The sequence below is a fragment of the Actinia tenebrosa genome, unplaced genomic scaffold (assembly GCF_029948245.1).
Source record: "Actinia tenebrosa isolate PJP-AT-01 unplaced genomic scaffold, QUT_ActTen_1.0 PGA_scaffold6__47_contigs__length_16458017, whole genome shotgun sequence".
In the NCBI taxonomy this organism is placed as follows: Eukaryota; Metazoa; Cnidaria; class Anthozoa; order Actiniaria; family Actiniidae; genus Actinia; species Actinia tenebrosa.
This window is the reverse complement of record NW_028292583.1, coordinates 2,423,264-2,445,553: the sequence shown is the minus strand read 5'-3', so window position 1 is coordinate 2,445,553 and position 22,290 is coordinate 2,423,264. Positions and strand designations below refer to the sequence as shown.

Genomic DNA, 22,290 nt, shown 5'->3' with positions numbered 1-22,290 from the left:
CCCCCCAATAGAGGTACATAATAAAGATGAAGGGCTTATATTAAGCACAGAGTGGCGCTTACAAAATTAAGAATTAGTAACCATAAGCTTGAAGTAGAAACGGGGAGGTATAAGAGGCCTTATCTCATTTACGATGAAAGGATTTGCCCAGTGTGTAAGTCGGGAGTAGAAAACGAAAAACACTTTCTAGTTTGGTGTCCACTATATAACTCTCATAGAAACGACTTAAGAGAGTTCATAGAAAAAAACACCAGCATTAATTTCAACAATATGAGCGCTGACAGTCGTTTTATGTTCTTAATCAATTCAAAATCAGCGTCTCTACAAAGAGCCATATCAGCATACATTCATCAATGTATGCTGATACGTGAAAATGAATTAAGAAAATTATCTAATACATAGTATATATATATATACCTATAATATATTTGGAATCAAACACTCATGTACTATTAGTATAAGGTGCCAAATAAAATTGTATTGTATTGTATTGTATTGTATTGAAGGGCTTATATAAGCTCCATCATACCCGCACATAAAGCAACCCAGTGCACGCTCCAAAAGCGTCTTGTCTATTTATGTTTAGTTTGAAGGTAATGACTCGAGTCAATGAGGAAAACGCATACTTGTTATTCTCTTTAACTGTTAAAATATTCTAATTTTGTTATACAATGGTGATATAATAGTTTGAGCCCCGTGACCAATGATCTAATAAAGATACACGATACAAGTAAATATCGCATCTTATGTCAATCACCGCTACGCTATCATGCACCGTAATTTCAATCCCCAATAAGATTACGCTAGCATGCAAGATTACAAACAAAAAAGCAGTAAACAAGGTCTGGTCTTCCTTTACTTAATATGACGTCTGAATTTAAGAACCTGAAAAGAGAAGAAAAGAAGAGATTCAGACTTTCATTCACTGTGTATTTTGTAAATTAAATAGACGATAGAATACCTGTTGTAAGCCATGGATGGGAGCTGGTGGGCTTGTTACAGGGGGAAGGGCTTATTAAGAGGAGGACAAAAACGTCTGGAATGCTTTGGAATGGAATTTGGTTTACTAAATATGTACTAGTCTGACATTTCATCACGGGTTAAGTGACTTCACTCTACGATTACTGTACATTTAGTTCTGAGTTTTACTGGTCTTATGAGAATACAAAGACGAATTTTCTTAGAACCTAGTTTTTAGCATGCTCGAAAACTGATTTTTTTTTGCTTGCTTGTAAGACAAGACTTTAATTCCACTTGGAAAACCCCTGCCACGGAAACTGGTTCATTATTCAATATGAACTGAATGCGTAAATGTTTTATCCATGGACATGTCCTTAACACAGTACGCTGGGACTTGTATCTAGGTCTTTCTTGACCATAAGAAGGTTATGATATGAGATGAAGTAGAAGCCCTGTAATGATTTTTTTTCGCATTATCAAATTCCCTTTTTCCTAAAAAGGGTAAAAAAGAGAGTAACAAAGACAGTAAAGCATCATTACCTCATCTCTTGATGTCTTTATCTTAGTAAATGTTGGTGTTTCTCCTCTCTGGTACACATATCCAATCACCCTGAAGTAGTACATGGTGTCTGGCTCAAGGTTATCAATCACACAAGAAGAACCATAGCAGGCTTTTTTCATATTCAACTCGTTTTTCAGAGTTCCGTAATCCACTTGCACTTTATTGGATGGAAACGAGTGCACTGGTTTCACGAACTTTAAAAGTACCTCTGTCATACTCATGGCCTTAGCTTGCACTTTGATAGGAAGCGAAGGAACTGTAGAAAACAAACTCGAAGTATTTGAAAGTATTTTTGTATTACATTAATCACTTAAAGACAGGCTCCGAGGAGAACCAGCGAGAAAATAAACTGACTCCGAACCAAGCATGCTACCCACGTGTCAAACGATCACGTTTTAGCATTTACAAATAAAAAAATATAAAATACGTTTATTTGAGTTACCATTCCTTTGATCAGGTGATCAATGCATCCAATAGAAACAAGGGAATTTAACTAAGGGCAATGGTGATATGTGATTAGACTACGATTTGAGTTTGATCTGATCTTATTTTCTAAGTCAGTTTTATTCATTTCATATTTCTATAGCGCAGCTTTAAAGACAATTCTACTTACTCTTCGCTATTTTGCATTGTTTTCGTCCCCAGTCACGATACTCTCCTTTACTGGTAAAGGCAGACATCTTAACACAGTACTCAGTGTATGACTTTAGTCCAGTCACCATCGTACTGGTCACATCACCTCCGGTAACCACAAACACTTTCCATTTGTTTCTAGGATACAGCAGTTCTTTGTAGTATATTTTATAACCTCTGATGATACCGTTCCGTTGATCTTCTGGTATAGATGACCACGTGACCTTCATGGTATCATATCTGACTGGAGAGATGTCAGTGACGACTGGTGCTGCGTCAGGTACTGATGACAATACATGCAATAGGGATTTTAAAGTAATCGAAATAAATTAATGTAAAAACATATGTGTATTTTGCATCTTTCGTCTGCATCTGCTTATTATACCTGTTTGGTACACACTTCTGTGTAGTCAAAAAATATAAGATTTTCCTTTCGATGGTTATATTTATTCCTTGTGTATTGTAAAATATATATGGTAATATAAGATTTATAAAAAGAGGGGATCAAATGAAATATATACTTCGAACAAAAAAATAAACATCTGTGCCACATGTCTATCTAATATAGAAGAATACTTACATAAAAAATCAATGTGTTATGAAACTGTGCATACGAATGAAAATGTAACCCTTTCTTACCATCTTCTCCAGTCTTCGCTACAGCTTCCGTCGTTTTTTCACCATCATTGGAGAACATCACAGTCAAAGAAACACGGTAATTTTTGAACTTTTTCAAACCAGTTAAAATCTTGGTTGTGACAATCTTGGGCACTTTTATTTTCCAGGTTAGTTTGTCTGTATGACCATACTTCAATAAAATAATATTTTATCATGACGTTTGAACGTCATTAATTTTTAGGCTGTATTTTACTGCGTTCTTTCTTTCTTTCTTTCTTTCTTTCTTTTCTTTCTTTCTTTCTTTCTTTCTTTCTTTCTTTCTTTCTTTCTTTCTTTCTTTCTTTCTTTCTTTCTTTTTTGAAGTCTGTGATGTTTGTTTAACTCTTTTAACTTACCTTTAGCCAATAATAATCCACAGACTGTAAGTCTTTAGGTTCGTTCCATTTCACTTCAAGTTTGGTTGTCCCTATGGGTTTCACTGTGAGACCACGAGGACCTGAATGCGAACAAGCATGCAAAATTGAATAGAAGATATTTAGGGGAAAATAAGAATTGTATAATTATACTTACATTCAGACCCGGAACAAACTTTCAGGCACCGTTCTCCACCGGTTCCTCTGGGACACTGACATTGGTATGATCCAGATCCCCGTGGGTGGTAGGGGTGGGGTACACATTTGCCACCATTGAGACATGGACATTGTACTATACGTACTGTCACATGTATTATATCAAACGCGCCACACTCGTCAGTCACTTGAAAGGTAAACTTGTTATTCTGATTGGATGTCACCTTCCATGTCAATAAACCAGATGGACTGAGTATATATCCAGTAGCTGTAGAACTGAGTACAGAGTATGTTAGGGGGCGGTTATCAGGGTCTGTTGCTTTCAGTTGGATCACGAGTCTTTCTCCTTGTAAGGCAAAATAGGTGGTCTTTGAAGCAAACCTGGGAACTTGATTGTCTGTGCAGTTACAAAGGAAAAAGTATGATGTCAGAGCCCGTGATGTAATAATAGGTAGAGGTTTCTATAATTCAAACATACTTTTTCTACTTGTCCACTTTTTATGGTCAACATGTGGTAAACACTGCTGGCACCAGTCACGTGGGTTGGGTTCATTGGCAGCAAAGCAATGTCCCTTTATTAAACAGGAATTGTTCTAAAATAAAAACACACACACATCAAATCCTCCATTGAAAGGGTAAATGACAAATATTATATATATCCTACCCTCACTTAAGAATCTAAAGCATATTCGTTGTTCGCTAGATAAGAACACCAATGACGTTAGTTTTAGAAGTACCCTAAAGAGAATATCAAAATTATATAGCACTTGATCAAACAGTGGTTATTGTCGAACTAACAAATAGCATTAGTTAGGAGATGTGCCAAAGCCTAAATTCCAATACTGTTTTCGAGAAGTTGACAAATTCAGATCTGCGAAAGACGGACGGGTATCGATTTTACAAAACCATAGTTTCGACACTTGCAGAATAACAGCACCAGATGCTCACGGGCGAGATACTTACTACACCTCTACACGTAGTTATGATGAACAGGCCGGGTTTTCTCCTCCTATCATTTGCTTCAAAACTTGCATTGGATTAGCCTCATTGTCAATTGAATACGTACCTTAAATTCACATTTTCCTGATTTACTGCAGATCATGCACTTTGAGTCGTATGTCACATGACGCAGTCGTTGAACACTAGTATTGAATCCATCATTAGAAATCGAAATCAAAAGTCCCCCAGCAGGGGTACTCTCGTGTTCGTAGTCACCAAGTCTAGTCGGAGGCTCAGGCAGGTTGCACTGTACACCAAACAGATCAGTCATTTTCCCTTGTGACGTGACAGGAATTCCACGAGGAGACCAGGTACCTTGATAAACCTAAGATAACAATCACAAGATATTGGTTGAAACAAAACATCACAGGTTTCACAGACAATTAATATTACTATCATTTGATGAGCTCAAATTTTTATGTCAGCACAAAACTACAGGGTGACCGATCGGAACCTACTCATGTGCACTTTATTAGATATATCTATCTTTGAAGACTCACAAAAATACCTTTTCTTCCTGTACATGACATGTTAGGTTCTTCGATTTGATAAAGTTCTGACCCAAGATATTTGTCTTTTTACATGGTCGTTCTCGTATATCACAGAGCCCACTATTGTAAACCCTAAAAATGGAGTCAAAGGAAAAAGCTAAAATGGATTAACTTATTAGTTTTCTGTGTTCAAAAGAGATTCGATTGTCAGTACTTTTTTTACTACCAATCGGGAACCATTCAATCATGGCGTACTGTTTTGGAAAGATATATATAAAAGGTTTCGAGAAAGGAAATGCCAAACCTTTCATAAAGAGGGAATAGAAAAACGATTTATCATAAAGCTGAAAGCTAGAACAGTGACCTAAAAGGCTATAATAGACTTTCAATGGAAAAAAAATCCTTTTTCAATGTTTTCACAATTACAGTTACTGTTCACGTATTGTTTGCATTCGACTTACCCCAACAACTCAGGAACTGAATTAACCTGCATGGAACAGTCCAGTGCAGTATAGCCTTTTTCACATATACAGGTTCTGTTCTTACACTTGCCACGTCCACTACAGTCTGCAGGACACAAGTCTTTTACTACCTCTCTGGGAGGCATTAAGTCACCACTTGCAGTATGAGTGTAGAGTGAAAGGTTCTTTAATGTGGTATCTTCACATATGTACTTCATGGTCTCAAATGCCAACACTGCAAATGTCTTGTCTCCTGACAACTAAGAGTGTCAAAATAGAAGCAAATACATGAGTTTTTTCTAATTTCACATATCTCGTAATAATGCACCCGGCCATTTCCTACTGTTTTCATAGTCATATTAAATATCGCTTTACCTTCAAGTCGTTAACACACTGTATTATGGCATTTTTTAAGTTGGTTTCCGAGATCTTCATGCATGCCTTTCCTGCTTTTGTTTCTTCAATTTGTGTTTTACAATACTGAGTTGCCTCATCTTCTGGTATGACTTCTATCGGTGATCTCTTGTTTCGTATGCGGTTTACAGCGAGTTGTACATAAGGATCATCCGCATAGTAGCTACGTTCCACATGATCAATGATGTCATCACTATACCAGTGACTGTCTACAGATCTTTTCATGCCAAATTGTGACTGGTCATTTATTTGAGTATTAAGTACTTCTATCTGAGTAGCGTCGATTCTTGTGAAAAGATTTGCGTTGTCATCACATCTTTCATCCTGTGTTGTTTCACCTTCGATGCCACAATAGCAGGATCTCCCTTGTTCATCTTGCTCTTCAAGTTCTTGTTCAGGGAGAACCTCAAAAAAGCTCTTCCCTTCCTTAAGACTGTTAAAGCAATATAAACAAAATTGTTGTATTTGTGTTTGCCCATGTGTTATCAGTTCTATTTGTGTCATTGACTTACCGCCAGCTTGCTGCAAATTGTTTTTCATCGTCATGAGGTTTACCATCACCTCCTTTGTTCCAATCGTCTTCCGGATCGTCATTAAAGTTACCACAAAGCCCCAAGACTTTTCCCTTGTCAGTAGATGGTGCATTGATACGAACATCCAGTGACCTTCCAGAACGTTTTACTGAGACTCTGATACCCGAAGACAGAATTACCTTTACCGATATGAAAAGGAAGAATTATAATAACAAATAATAATTAATCTTTATTGTCTATTTAGGATTTAATTCAGTGATGTAAATGCACCTCCTGCTCCAATGATGAACCACTGATCTTCTTAGTGATTTGTATTCCTTTCGATAGACTTCCAGGACTTCGTTTGAAAGTCCTCAGTATTGTAGGTACTGAATCTTTCATTTTGTTACACATAGATATAACTATGACGTCTTTTCCCTCTCGTATTGCTGCACCGCATACACAGGTCATTTGGGCAGCACATATCCAAAGACGAACATGAACCTGTCGAGAAAACAAAATACGACCGGCAATAGGTATAGCCCTGAATCCAACAATGGTTTACCTTTGTTCAAACATTTTCTTTTTTTTACCTGCACTTTCTTTGCTTCGTTGCTGTACATGACATAATCACCCATCTCGTTATAAAAATATCTTCTGCAATGTAAACATCAAATATTAATATTGTTTGTCGAGGAATTCCGTCTTGCATTGTTGGAGAAAGGAATTTCTTTAGTTAAGTGAATATTTGAAAGTAGAATTAGCGATGGAAAAGAATTTACAACTGAGAGATTTACCTTTTGTCAAATGTAAACAAATTAGGATCGGTGGTAGTTAGGCACAATCGTGTTTCTGTGTTATCCACTGTAACCTTAAAGGAAAAATTTTCACAATACAGAAATCTTGCATTGGAGAAAGAGATTAATTACTGCAATGTACTTCTAAAGCGTTAGTACATAAGGAAAAAGCAACAACACCAACAGAGACAATACGCAAAATGTAAAATGGCAAAATGAATTGAAAATAAAATCCTATGTAGATCTAAGTTGACCAAACTTGTCGACATCACCAAGATATCAGCATTCCCATGATATGAAATTTCAGCACAACTAGTACACATGTGAGTATGTGAGTATACGTGTGTATGGTGAGAATTTCCACGTGCTTGCTGACCTTTCTCTTTCCTTTTCGACTCTGTAACTAGACCCTTAAAATACAAAATTAATGATCTTGTACCTTCACTGCTGGCATTTGATAGCTATCCACATCTGACCAACTGGTGCTCATGGTTTGCGGTTTGAAACGAAAGGAAAAGCTTTGTCTTTGATCCTGTTGATTGTCACAGATTCCTCTAATCGTGATTGTTTTACCACGAGTTATGTCTTGTGTCTTCAGTTCAACATGGCATTTGTCAACTGCAGCTTGTCTTCTTTGTGCTTTGTACTTTTGGGGTATCAACACAGACACCACTACACTGTCAGATCCAGGGACATTCATGGTGGGTAAAATAGGAACAGTTGGTCTTAAGGTAACTGTTATGTTCTCTGCTACGTTGCATTCTTTGACAATCACGTGACGTGGAGAAACCTGGCAACATTCACAGAGCATTTACAAAGCAATTACATATCACTCACACAAAAAGAAACTATAAGCTGGAACTAAGCTACCTCGATTCCCACGTAGTACTGATTACTGTCTTTTCCTGTTGCTGTCCATTTATTTGTCTTTTTTGTAGAGAACTTCATGAAAAGTTTACACCATACCTGTTTGTAATATATTAGACAAATACCAGAAAAAGGTAAGCAATAGCACCAGGAGATAAGTCAAAACGATAAAGCCACTGGCTAAAATAATTTTCTATGTTGCCCCTCTCCCCCTCCCCCTCCCCCTCCCTACCCCCTTCCCCTCCTCCGGGTTGGAGTGACGATATAGAAACATCAATCAATCACTCCCCCTGGTTCCGCGTTAGATGTCGTGACAATAAGTTCATTTGACCAAAGATAGGACTGTGTTCAAGCCACTAAATATCCCTTTTTTTGCGATATCATTCAATATATATATTCGCTATATGACTTATATATTTTCAGCTCACCGTGTCGCCTAATTCAAAGTGATCTGGAAGTACAATGGAACTTTGCCTTCGAGCACAATCATTCTGAGCATCTGCTGGCTGGTCTGGAACACACCACGTGTCCTTATTGACAGGTTTAGTTGATCTTCCATACCATTCAACCAGGTATGAGACGTTCCTCCACACAGGAAAGTCAAAACTGCAAACCATCTCCACCTTGGGCACAGCAGAGTCATTACGGTATGACACAGATGGCTTAGGAACGTAGATGATGTTAAAATCTATGGTAACATTTGAAAAATAACATCGAAGATAATCAGTCAATTTGGAGCATAGCTTTTTATAGATATATTAAAAGCGCTCACTTCTCTTAAGCTAATAACTATCAAGAAGCATCGAGAGTCGAAATTAAACGAGTAATATTGCATCATATATTGGCGCGAGACTGAGCTTATGATATGCAAGAGAAACTAAATACAGTCGATCCCAAAAACGTTGTCCAAGTGAAAAGAGGTTTATAGGACAATAAATGTCACGTGTTCATTAAATATTCAGTTTTACGCGCGTGGATTTTTTTAATTAGCATACTGATGCAAAAGTAAATTACAGTATTGAAAACTGAATCTGAAAGATGCCGCGGGCTTTCTCGGATGATTTAAGTTGGAGAATGGTATACCGACATTTGTTTTATGCAAAAACATACCAGGAGATAGCTTCTAATCTGTTTGTAAGTCCTAAAACGGTCAAACGGACGTGTACACTAGTGGAGACATTAATCCTTGGCCCGTCGGTCGACCTCTTCAAACAGGAACACTTTTTCCGCATGAAGAGTATATCGTCATGGAGTGTCTTCTAGAACATCCTGAAATGCAATTGAATGAAATAGCGTCGAAAATATTCAATACAACTGGCTCTGCTTTTAGTGCCCAAACATTATGCAGAACGGTCCACAGGCTTGGATTCACGCGCAAGAAGGTATGGTACGTGCAGATTGGTTTGCTCATTACTCATTACTCAGTCTTGCAGAACGTTCTTTAAGTCTGGTAAGGCTTTCACTAGCTCTGAAACGGTCTCTAACACTGATAAAATGGGTAAACTTCTTACAACGTAGCTAGACTTCTTCTTGGAGTCCAAAACCCGAAATTCTAAAGTCGAAAGAACTTGTTTTGAATTACCCGCCGTAGACATTTTCTGCCACGCATGTGATGCAGCACGTTCAGATTCCTATTTCCACACGCGCGTAAAACTGAATATTTAATGACACACGTGACATTTATTGTCCTATAAACCTCTTTTCACTTGGACAACGTTTTTGGGATCGACTGTATGTGTAGAGCATAAGCGTTTCATTTGAATAAAACACATTTCTACAAGTGGCCGATAAAATTTCCAAGCTCGTTTGTTATAAGTGTATTGGAGTACAATTTATCAATGGGAATACCGGTGCAGGTTTCTCTTCCTTTGGGGCAGGGGTCACCTGTAAGAAAAAAGGGAAATGTATATATTTAGGCACTGCTTAAAAGCGGAGCGGGATTCACAGGGAGAACAGTTTGAATAAAAATGAAAGGTAAAAATAAGATCGGGGAAAAAATCTTCAATTTATTTTTTATTCGAAATGATGATAATTTCTCCCATAATAAAAACCATGCAGTGTATTCGAATCGAAATGCACTATGTTGTTTGTTTGTTTTTGTTTTGTTTTGTTTTTTGCGCGCGAGTATACTCTCCCACTTAGGAATTTCGTAAACGACTCCAATACAATATCAAGTTTAGTGAAATTTACCTCGGATGTCTTTCATTGAAATCGAAAATCTGGAGATTTAGGACAAATCAAGACTAAAAAACAGACCGTTAAACTGGTTAAGACATCACTGGTTAAGGTGAGGAACGAGACGAAGTTTACATTCAGTTAAACTTGACAAGAACAACTGAGACAAAATAGAAAATAATGCAAAAGGCAATGCAAAATACAAAATGACGAATTTCTTTATCACTAAATTGGCGTTTGTAAATGCTTTTGAATATTTTTTAGCTTTTTAAAGTGAAAGTCTAGTACCCCATTCACACCAAGGCTTAGACATGTTTTAAAGTGGTTTAACTAAACAGGTTTGGAAAACTATCTACGAACACAACACAATATTTGGTAAAATAATGCATGTAAACTATCCTTTATCTTGCTCTGACAATATTTTAGAGAGTTTTATTATATTGTAGGTTTCTAGTTTCTCAATTTTTTTTCTAACGAAAACATAGTTTAACTAAACAAGTTTAGGTGTGAATGGGGTATAGGTCTTTATACAATAACATATCTCAACAACACAAATTTAAGCTCATTTTTATAACCATAATTGCTCGAACAGATGAATAAACAGTTGAATATTTGGTGTAAATATATATTTCATTCAATAATAGAATAAATTATCTGTAGAAAGATATGAAATTATTGAATGAAAGATTTCTTTGTTTGCCCATGGGACCCTGCGATAGGAGGCGAAAAAAGCTGCACTTTTCTTGAACGAAAAACATACGATAGTTGATTAAAAACAACCGAATTGTTAAAGATTTACAAAGCTAAATAAAGGACGAACATTGGTTGTCGTAATATGCTCTCCGTGTTATATTTTCTCCAGCATTAAAATCCATCTATAGAATATAAAAAGTTTTGAGAGAAAGTCTTTAATTTGTCGATTTGTCAAGAAAAATGCTATATATATATATATATACGATTGTTTGCTAAAAAACACACACCTGAATTCTTGAAGAACACTTCTTGATCCATCTTTGACTACATGAAAGTTTTTTTTAATTGTCTTTGGTCTATAACTTGTCCTAAATCGATTTGTTCTGTGCATTTGAGAGCCGCATTTGTGAGTAGTTTTGCTTTGAAATCAAGTGGGATTCCTGTGGTCTGTACACGGACATTCGTACGTACGTAGGTACGTACGGAAATGACGTCAGCCAAGCCATGAAAAATCAACTCGATAGTTTACCATTCTAAAAAAACGTTACAATTGACAAAGAAAAACGCGATCAAACCATGGCATATGTGCGCGCGCATTAAATTACAAAAAATTCGCCCGCGCTTAGGGGAAAAATAAATAAATAAATAAACAGATAAACAGGTTGGAGTTGTATACTCGCGCATTTGTGTAATTTAATGCGCGCGCACGTATGCCATGGTTTGATCGCGTTTTTCTTTGTCAATTGTAACGTTTTTCATTTCCCTGAGGATGGCCGAGTAGGCCGAAAGCTCGGAACATATTTATTAAATTAATGGTTGATAAAACTAACTATTATGATTATAAAGGAGTTTATAAGTTAAGTGATAAAATTTAAATTACCATCAATTTTCACTTTTAATAATTTGATTTTAAGAGAGCTAGTAATGTCTTGATCGTCTATCTATAGAATAGTGTCTTCTTATTTCTTATATCTATGTCTCAGGGGCGTAGCTTTTCTTTCGTAGCCAATAACTCGTAACGTAAATGGGGGATGCATAATGCGAACTGTAATCCGCTCTATTATAAGAATACATTACGTATTGAGCAGTGACGTCCACTTTTTAGCCATCCTGGGCAACAGCTGTAGTGGGTGTAAGTTTCTTTAATACTTTGTACTTTGAAACCAGACGAACCACCATAGCCACCACCTTTTCTGTAAATGAAAACAGCCATAACAAAATCATATATAATTCTACTTCAATGTAACAAATTTAAAAACTTGAAGACGGAATTGGTGAATTTTCTGTAAATTGTCACTAACTATACACCGAGTGAGGAATACTCGAAAAGGAAATCGCCTCAAAAGCGAGTGCAACTCATTACAAAATAGTGAATGACAAACCAAGTAAATAACGCTTAGGAAAAATGAAAAGTAACTTAAGCTTTAAGTGCAAGTCTCGACGGGTTTGTTACTATTAAGAGAGACAAAATAAGTATATTTTGTTGAACTCAAAACTGGTTTAAAATGATTGGAAAATAGACTTACTCATGTGAAACCCAAATCTTGATAACTATAATCATAACCAATGAACCCCAATTGAATGAACCCCCAATGAACCAATGAACCCCCTAAATTGTCACTAACTATACACCGAGCGAGGAATACTCGAAAAGGAAACCGTCTCAAAAGCGAGTGCAACTATTACGAAATAGTGAATGACAAACCAACTAAATAACGCTTAGGAAAAATGAAAAGTAACTTAAAGTGTTTATGAAACCAAATGTTCGACCTCCGTATTATTTTAAAACAACAAAATTTAACATTTTCCGAGTATCGTGATGCTATTTTTTTTGGAATTCAGTGTAACTAAATAATTTTTTTTCGCCTTCGAAAATCAGTCATTTGCACCAAAAACTGTCCGGGGTCTGGGACCTAGTTTACAACCACGATGACGTCACTGCGAGGACTCGTGTTTATCCGTGCAAGTCAGTACAGAGTTGTATTTTTATAGTTTTTGTGCCTCATTCGCTCGAATCTATCATGTCTGACTTAGAATCAGAGTTATCCACGAACGAAAGTATCGAAAATGAAGACAGTAATGATGAGGACGAAATCAATTTTAATTTTGAAAGTGTGTTCAGACCGTACGAAGACGAACCACTCGCCTTGGGTAATGATCTGGCAGAAGAACAAGTCGGTGATGAGGTCGATGGAGATGGCCTTACAGCAGATACTTTAAGACTGAGATTTGAGAAAATAGTGCCTCTACAAAATTGGTAAGTTTATAGTGTATAATTGTTTATTCGTAAGTGTCATGTCTTTGTAATTGACAATTTATCTCTTGCTTTCAAAGGTGTTCTTGTGGAAATTCTTCGGGCTCGATAGAATCCATCTTCGGAAACTCGTCAGGATTTGAGGTTGAAGGATTGGTTTCTTCAGTTGGCTGTTTAACGGAAGCTAGACTATTCACTATTTGGTCTTTCACAGAAATATTGCAAAGTATCTAAAATAAAAGTAATGATGTTTTGACAAATATTCTATAGGAGGGATTTCACGGCTAAAGTGATACAAAGTCATTACCGAGTTTGTTGAAAACTTGCCTTTCGTCTTTCTCGTGCTGTTGGCATCGTAATTAATGGCGTACCCACCGTGTCGATTGAAGGAATTGCAGTTATTTTAAGCCATGGTTTGGTTCTAAAACTACTTGCATTGACAAGACTAATGTCCGGTCTTTGGACAAAACATTTAGCATGAAAGTGAACAGAGCATAGTACAGACGAATCACTTGGCTGCCAGCCGGGTCTGTGCTTTTGTACGAAACGAATCCACGCAAATCTCCTTTGATCTTTGGGAAATTTATGAAAAGAAACGTTTGGAGTACTAGCACTGTTTTTACAGCTTAGGTTACCCGGCCCACCAGCCACACAGTATCTTCCTCCACGCTTTTTTGACTCCGCCGACATCACTTACAGTGTAAGTAGAATATAAATATATCAACAGAGCCAAAGCGACGAGTCCTCACAGTGACGTCACGATGCTCGTATGGCCGCGCGACGGAGCCGGACAGTTTTTGGTGCAAATGACTGATTTTCGAAGGCGAAAAAAAATTATTTAGTTACACTGAATTCCAAAAAAAATAGCATCACGATACTCGGAAAATGTTAAATTTTGTTGTTTTAAAATAACACGGAGGTCGAACATTTGGTTTCATAAACACTTTAAGCTTTAAGTGCAAGTTTCGACGGGTTTGTTACTATTAAGAGAGACAAAATAAGTATATTTTGTTGAACTCAAAACCGGTTAAAATGATTGGAAAATAAACTTGAAAATAAACCCAAATCTTGATAACTATAATCATAACCAATGAACCCCAAGAAAAAAGCAAACATTATGTAAAAACTTAAACTAAAGTATCAAGGATGGGAAACTTTATGTAGATTTTGCTTCACTGAGGTGAGTGCTAGAACTCGGGATATTATTGGAAATGGACACTGAAAATTATCAAAGACTGAAGTAAATGCTTCGCAAGGAACAATGAATACTCTTTAATATATTTAATCTTTATTATTGCTTTGCATTATATAAATAGTAATCTTAATTGCTGGGATACCTGTGGTATACCAGGTATAAAATGCCTTTGTCTTTTTTGTATCTTTTTTCTCCTCGACAAACTGGTAAAGTTGCGCAATAGTTACCCAGGGGTCTTCAGGAGCCTACCCAAGAGACCTTTGCGGGTATCTGCTATAGTGTTCCCATCTTTAGTCCATCCCATTATCATGTACCAGATGTCAATCAATGTCACTATGTTGTCAAGTGATTAAGAGAGATCACGTGGCACAGGTTTATGTCTACGCATGCTCTATTTCGTTGACTGCCGTAATTCAATACAGCTGAACTAGAAATATTAATTTATGAATTTCGTAAACAAGGATTTCAAGCAGAGAAGCCGTGAGGATTTCGAAGGATTATTTCTAAGAATTTTCAATGGACTTCATGGGCAAAATCTTGTTTTGGTTAACTATTCATGTTTCATCTTCTCGAACAGTATTTTCTGCACGAACATGCGAAGATCGATGAGGAGAACAGGGTTTTCGAGAGTCAGAATTAAGATAAGCCATAGGCGAACAAATTCATCATGAATATTATTATTATTATTATTTTCTTGAACTTGACAATATAGTCCTATATATAGCCTATATTTATGTATTTATATTAACTGAACTGTTTTGGCTTCAAAGTCTACTCACAAAGGAACATGAGGTACATAGCAATATTTATTTTAGGATTCTTTTTGATTTAGGAAGCAAAATAAATAATTTGCCACGCCACGCACATTCTAGGGTTTGATGTTTGCCGTTCGAAGAGTTATGATTTCTTTAATTTTTCTTCAATAAAATGGCGATTCATTAAAGAAATATCGATAAATTATGAAATGTAAAGCAATTATGAAAGAGGTTTTGAGAAAATATTAGCCTGTATTTGCGTTAATGAAGCATTTTGATTTTAAAGCGAGCCGTGCGAATGCGAGCCATGCTTTTGAGACGTCGTTTTACAACAAGCTAAATATGTATGCCAAAATCCAGAACCGGGAATTGGAATTGGAGTTTCAGATTGATTTTGATGAGTATATGGCAATAAACGCTCTGCCTGCAAACGGCTTTTAATACTATTTACATTTTGCAACTTATTCTACTTCTCCTTTAGATTCTTAGAGACTTAGTAAACCGTCCCAACCAGGGGCTGGTTTATCATTACTTCGAGGCGTTACGAATTACTTTATCAGTGGTTTTGGAAACTCAACCAACTAAATACTCCATGCATAATAATAATAATAATAATAATAATAATAATAATAATAATATCTTTATTTACCCTGATTTAAAAAAACCCGATCAGCTGGACACAATAGAACAGCTGGTATGAACCGGTGATCAGCAATATAAAATCTATAAAAATCTAGATAAAATCTATACTAAAATCTGCGATTGAGAACCTTAAAGTATAAATATATACATATATACACAGAAACACGAAAACCCCGCGTCCACAAAACATATATATCCATTGTATATACGAGGGCTCGAAAAAGAAAAAAAAGAAAAAAAAAAAACCAGCAAAAAACAAGTTGAAACCAGGCCCTCCAGATCCTCCAGGTATCCCAGCCGACCCTGCCAACAGGGTCTAGTTTTAGTTCATTTTTTAATTCGTGGATACTCGAAGAGTAGGAACGAGTTATTGTGAGGGGTCTGAATATGTAAAAAGTGTTACTCGCTCGCTCGATCGCTCGCTCGCTCACTCACTCACTCGCTCACTCACTCACTCGCTCACTCACTCACTCGCTCACTCACTCACTCGCTCACTCACTCACTCCGCTCACTCACTCACTCGCTCACTCACTCACTCGCTCACTCACTCACTCGCTCACTCACTCACTCGCTCACTCACTCACTCGCTCACTCACTCACTGCACTCACTCACTCGCTCCACTCGCTCACTCACTCACTCGCTCACTCACTCACTCGCTCACTCACTCACTCGCTCACTCACTCACTCGCTCACTCACTCACTCGCTCACTCACTCACTCGCTCACTCACTCACTCGCTCACTCAGATGTTAGCAGATCGATAATTAAACGTTTACCGATCGACTTACCTCATCTGACTACGTTACACGACACTAACAAGCACAAAGCTTTTATACAATATAGATTACTTAATATGAGGATGATATTTAATATGAAGAAATGAAATGCTGATGTTCCATGTGGGATAGTTTCTAGCACCTGTTGACGCCGAAGGGACTCACTGAGCACGCGTACACTAGCACATCATCAAGGAAATCAAGGAAATCAAGGAAAGATGCAAGTTGAAGTAAAATTATAAAATTAACGCCTGAAATAAAATTCCAATGAGTCAAACCTTTTTTTCTGATGTATCAAAAGTAAACAAAAACGCTTATGAACAACGTCAACATTTCGATTTATCAGAAGACTCGTTTTTTTAATTAGAACTCAATAAGAGAGTCCTATTCCAAGCTCTGGAGGACTTTATTCTCATAGAGACAGCTCAAAGTCACGGCGGTATTCAGCAAAAAAATACTATAAACTCGATCGAGCGAAGTTTTAATATTGCTAATCAACAGTTGTATTTACTACTAAGTGACTTCCAGTGGAGGAGTGAACACTATCCCATAGTGCTTTGCGATTGTATATTTTCAATATGGCGGCAAGTTGCTGCCTTGACTGAAACGCAACACGAAAATAGCTTTTATTCTAGTAACGAGGGATGTTTCTACTTTGCTGCATTACTAGGTGAGTTCTAGAGATAATAAGTTATCATTTGTGTAATTTTGGACTTGAATAGATGAGTTTAAGGTGTATAATTTTACATTTTCTTCAATATTATTGTCAATCGGGAGATGTTTTATTTTTGATAGTTTGGTGTATGTTTCTCTATGTATAACTTAATAATTTGAGAGTCAATCTCATATGTTATGTGTTTCCTACTTTGTATGTCATCGTAGCTTTAAAGTGAACTTAGTTTGACCCAGATTGATCCAGGTTTTTAACGAGAAATGCTGCATTATATTTGACTATTTTTCACGTTTACCGACTGAAGATAGTTGTCACGAAGCGTTTGCTTCATGCTGATAACCACAGATCGCTCGCCATCGAAACCATTCCAATTTTAAGTAAAGAATCAAAATCACTGGTCATGTGGTTGTTTTAGCCTCTGTATCTAACATAGACTTTCATTTTGCTTTTCAGAATAACCCAAGTCGAACAAACTGTAACTTGAATCAAATTTCTCTGACCGCCTCACTGGTCGGGCTTTGACCTTTATATAGTTGCGGACATCCAGTTACAATCAGAAAATGTTAGGCTGTTAGAAACACACAGCAAAGCTGAACGTTTATTATTTGAATGGCCTATAATTTTGCTAAATAAATAAAATAATTCTCTAATTCTATGTAATATTTGGTTCTAGAATTCTCTTTAAATAAATCTTTGTTTAGCGTGACTTTATAATTGTAGCGTTACTTTGGGCAGCGCCATGTTCAAGTTAGACTAAAACAATAGCGTAGGCAAAAAGCCTTAAAGAAGAAAGTTGATGCTCAATAAGAGGCAAATATGCTTTAAAAACTCTTCTTTCTGAGCATAAAGGAGCAGAAATTTGAAACAGTCTTCAATTCTGAAGAATATTCTGAAAGGCATCTCTTGGTCTAAACGTTTCGGTTACTTGACAACGAATGATCAACGTATATGTACGTAGATCGCAGAAAAAATAGCAAAAGACCAAAAAAAGAACAATTCCATTGGAGTTTTGAAGGAAGTTCGGCCAGTTTTGTCATTTGAATAAGCCGTTCTAGATAAAAAGTAGATTGATCGCCACACTTTACAAGAATACAAACAGCCGAAGCAATGCTCAGATTGTATGTTGAAATGCGCAAAGGTCTAACGAGATCTCGGATGAAGACTAAAAAAAAAAAGCATTTCTAAACAAATTTCTATAAAATATTTGCTTAGTTCACAGTGTATATAAATAGTTGCATTTGAAAATTTCAGGCAACAAATGTAGGAGCCGTGACCCTTGAAGGTCAAGATAAGTAGTAATGTAAATCGACACGCATAACGCAACGCTTTATGTTGGTCGTCTCGATATTGTGTCAAAAACGGCAGATTGTCTTGTATATACTTTAAGCTCGTAAGTCGAATGATTCCTGGAATAAAACACACAGCCTGCCTTTAAAATTGAAAACAGAAAAAGCGCTTTATAATAGATCTTCTTCCAATCATACTCTATACTCGACTCAATTGACTCAAAGTCCTCTTTCGTATTAATTGAAGTTCAGACAATTATGAAATATCTATCACAGAATTCGCTTCCAAACTCAACAAAATCCTAAAGAACTAGGTGTTAAAAGGAAAATAAAAAGGACGATTACTATTCTTACTAGATAAATACATGAAGATATAGAAATATAGATAAGTTATAGTGCTTGGGAACGAGGTTATTCCGGGCGAAAGCCCTTGGAATTAAATTCGGAAAAATTAATTTTGAATTTTGAGGTCGGAAATTAATTTTTCCGAATTTAATTCCAAGGGCTTTCGCCCGGAATAACCTCGTTCCCAAGCACTATAACTTATCTATATTCTATATCTTCATGTATTTCATAAGTGCTACGCGGTCCATGTATTCTCATCATTTACATCACAATTACCGCTACCTAACATCTATTTCACCCCGGCCTGCTCTCAGTCTGACCTCTAGCTCAGCTGGTAGAGCATCGGTAGTACAATTCCGAAGGTCGTGGGTTCGTTTCCCAGCGAGGTCGGAAATTAATTTTTCCGAATTTAATTCCAAGGGTCTTTCGGCCGGAATAACCTCGTTCCCAAGCACTATAACTTAACTATATTTCTATATCTTCATGTATTTCATAAGTGCTATGCGGTCCACATATTCTCATCCTTTACTAGATAAATAGAGTATTTAAAATATTAAATCGAGTGCAATACTTACAGTCAAACAAGCTCACGCGTTGACAGCTAGAGTCGATTAATGATTTGAATTTTCGAATTTTGATTTCATTATTCAGTTGAAATTTACAACGTCGAAAACGAAGATATGAAAATTCCAATCAATTTTGAATTCAATATACGACATTTTGATTGGTTAATCAGTGCTAACACAGCCGGAAGACCAAGAAAACATGGCGGCCAGAAATAGTCTTGACCGTGTTAAGTGCCGGGAAAGCCTTTACCTGATATCATTCGACAGGAAATTGTTCATCTCAGCAATAGCGGATTGTCCAATAAAGCAATTTCGCGACAACTGAAAATTTCTAGTTGGGGAGTCCAGAAAATACTTCAACATTATCGACGACATGGAACTGTGTCTCCATTTCGCTCAAGGCGGGAGGTTCCCTACAAAATTACTGATGATATCCTCCAAGTAATTTAGGCATGGAAATTACAAAACCTAGTGTGTATACTTATGAAATAAGAGAGGGACTTCTGCTCGAAGGTATCTGTAATTTAGATGATTTACCTTCTTCATCACGAGTCGAATAATGAACTGAATTTTCATTTGAATATTGCAATATTGCATTATTCCGGTTCGTACGTATAAAAGAAATAATTGACTAATGATTTCATTAATCGAATCTAGGGGTCAACGCGTGAGCTTGTTTGACTGTAGAATCCTTTGAGAATGTCAACAAGCATAAGGAGGACACAGAAAGACCAATCTTCGAAAAGTGCAACAAGTATCCACGAGGTCGCCAAAGGGCGTTTGATTTGGAAATAAATTTATACAGGAATATGACTGAGACAGTATTTCTTACCTGCATCGAGGAAACATGAACCGCCTCAAAACAAATCCTCGAAAGCAGTTCCTCCAATGTGGAAAAATACTCATGCGCCTCAGTCTGTTTGACCTGGTTCTAGTCTCAGAACACACGTTATATCTAAAAGAAGAGAAAGGAGAAAAACCATAATGGGTTCTCTAGGGTCAGATATGCTCTTGAGTAGGAACCTTGTCGCTTCACTCATGGCATGGAGATTCAAATAAATAGTTTTTGGAGTCTGTGACGTCATACACTCCACATCGAACATCGCTCCATACACTTCTTTGTAGTTTATGATCAAAATATCAGTAGTAAAGGGAGAAAGAAATACCCAAACACCCCAAAATATGAATTATAGTCACAAGTAATGTGAAATAAGCACATTAGCCACCCTTTGGGCTTCATAGGAATAAAATAAATTAAGGATTCATATACAAAGAAATATATGTAGCAATGTTTGATGTTGAGTGTATGACGTCACAGACTCCAAAAAAAGACTACAGACTACAAAGCGAACGGCTTCGAAAAAGAAAAGAGAATATTAGAGTTAATTTGTATCGCAGTTACGTAAGTGCTAATGAGTTCTACTTATATTCTAATAAGTTGTGTGGAGAGGACTACATAGAAATACTGCGAAAACAATCAAAGCAAGGTAATAATAAGCAATAAATAATAGCAAACGTTAAAAACTGCATGGCTAACCTACCTGAATTTAATTAGTAAGGATTATTAGCCTGAAACGAGGCGATGTGTGATTTAATCCTTCCAGGATATGATTTAAGAATTGTTTATTAATTGTACGACACAAAATGAACTGAGAAATACGAGTGAATGAAAAACAAGGATAGCCGTGCTTGGGAGACTCCTTGCACGTATGTTTGGAAGTTAGTGATTACTAAAACACTTTTCACAGGATTTCTTCAGGTCCACTTCACACACCTTATTAGAACATTACCAGACTTCATAAGCATGTAAAACTGCGATTTACGAATTCACTCTATTGCCCATGAGTTGAATTCTTTTGTTTTTTGAAGTTTACGATAGTTATACATTTTTAAATATTTTTTTTTCAAAGTTACGAAAATTTATGACCAATCTTTATGGCTAGCTAACTGGCTCAGAGGAAGGGGGGATTGGGGAGGGAGGGAGGAGAGGAAGGGGATTGTGGTAGGGTTGCGGGGTTGGACTATTTATAACTAAACAAACTTGTAAATTTTGTTTAAATATCTTTAAAATAATCCTTCAAAACTATTAATTATTAAGACATTTCTTTATTATTTACAAAATCCAATTTATATTTATGCTAATGAGATAAACCTGCTAAAAGAATATCTAATAACTCCCTATTTCTCAAAGCATTCGATATGTAAGTCGTGGGCTATTATGCATAGCACCTTGCTATTACAGTAAGTACTACCAGTATTTCTGTTTTCAATAATTTGTATTCTATATTTTAGTTTGCAAAACTGGTATTAAATAAAATTGATTGATTGGTTGATTGATAGTATATTAAAAGAAGCAATTTTTTAAACCTAAAATATTCTTTTCAGTAAATTTTCTAAATTTCACTTCAGTACAAAAAAATACCATGAAGAAACTTACCCAGAGGGGTCTAGGTCACTTTCTCTACTCTCTTTCACAACCAAGAATAAAATAGCAACTGTAGCCAATGTCCAAACGATGCACTTGTGATTCATGTCTATGGATTGCATATAAAGATCTTCTTGCCCCTGGCTACATACCAAAAATATATAAAAATTAAAAATAAAAGAATCCTGAGAACTCTATTTTAGAACAGAATTTGCAAATTATGACCAATGATGTACATACCTACGAACGTGTAGCTAGTCGGAATACCTTATAGTTTATTGGTCAGTGTCCGGTACGACTGGTGACAAAGTGCATCCGATGAAAGTATGACCAAAGTGCGCAATCGTTTTGATAGTTCAGTAGTTTAGCTCCTAGAATTCGAAGTTGAATTTCAGTATTTGAATTACGATACGACATTAATACTACTGCAAGCAGAATTGGCAAATGATCAAAAGATGGGAATTCCTGAATTAAAGATCTCTCTCTCTGATTCTAAATAATTGCTGCATTTATTACACTGATCAGTTCGTGAAAGGCCATGAACGTCGTGTGCAATTACGATACGAGGTCATACTGCAGCCAGCATAATTGGCAAATGATCAAAAGATAATAAACAATGCAC

At 36.4% G+C, this 22,290-nt stretch overlaps 1 protein-coding gene across 3 annotated transcripts; it reads right to left on the bottom strand.

Moving 5' to 3' along the window:
- Nucleotides 1-610: 610 nt before the first annotated feature.
- LOC116306005 (von Willebrand factor D and EGF domain-containing protein) lies at nt 611-22,030 on the bottom strand. 3 transcript variants are annotated; one of them, XM_089038864.1, is made up of 23 exons: nt 21,909-22,030; nt 21,681-21,812; nt 20,076-20,198; nt 11,829-11,944; nt 9,732-9,767; nt 8,312-8,571; nt 7,887-7,982; nt 7,456-7,806; nt 7,017-7,090; nt 6,813-6,876; nt 6,511-6,723; nt 6,220-6,419; nt 5,669-6,140; nt 5,294-5,553; nt 4,850-4,964; nt 4,409-4,666; nt 3,821-3,935; nt 3,344-3,739; nt 3,169-3,269; nt 2,795-2,963; nt 2,136-2,438; nt 1,501-1,778; nt 611-885 (listed from the first exon to the last, which is right to left on the bottom strand). In XM_089038864.1, the coding sequence occupies exons 2-23, from the start codon at nt 21,788-21,790 to the stop codon at nt 856-858; spliced, it is 4,140 nt and encodes a 1,379-aa protein (XP_088894990.1). In that variant the 5' UTR covers nt 21,791-21,812; nt 21,909-22,030; the 3' UTR covers nt 611-855. The 3 variants fall into 3 exon arrangements, with proteins under 3 accessions (XP_088894990.1, XP_088894991.1, XP_088894992.1); XM_089038865.1 differs by lacking the exons at nt 11,829-11,944; nt 20,076-20,198; nt 21,681-21,812; nt 21,909-22,030 and adding an exon at nt 11,039-11,307; XM_089038866.1 differs by lacking the exons at nt 9,732-9,767; nt 11,829-11,944; nt 20,076-20,198; nt 21,681-21,812; nt 21,909-22,030 and adding an exon at nt 8,994-9,656.
- Nucleotides 22,031-22,290: the final 260 nt, after the last annotated feature.

Excerpts from the sequence above, each read along its gene's own strand:
- LOC116306005 (XM_089038864.1), bottom strand. The coding sequence starts at position 21,790 with ATGCAATCCATAGACATGAATCACAAGTGCATCGTTTGGACATTGGCT. Across the intron at positions 6,724-6,812 it reads ACGAAGCAAAGAAAGTGCAG|GTTCATGTTCGTCTTTGGAT; the intron begins GTAAAAAAAAGA and ends TTTTCTCGACAG. Across the intron at positions 2,439-2,794 it reads AGCGAAGACTGGAGAAGATG|TACCTGACGCAGCACCAGTC; the intron begins GTAAGAAAGGGT and ends TATTGTCATCAG.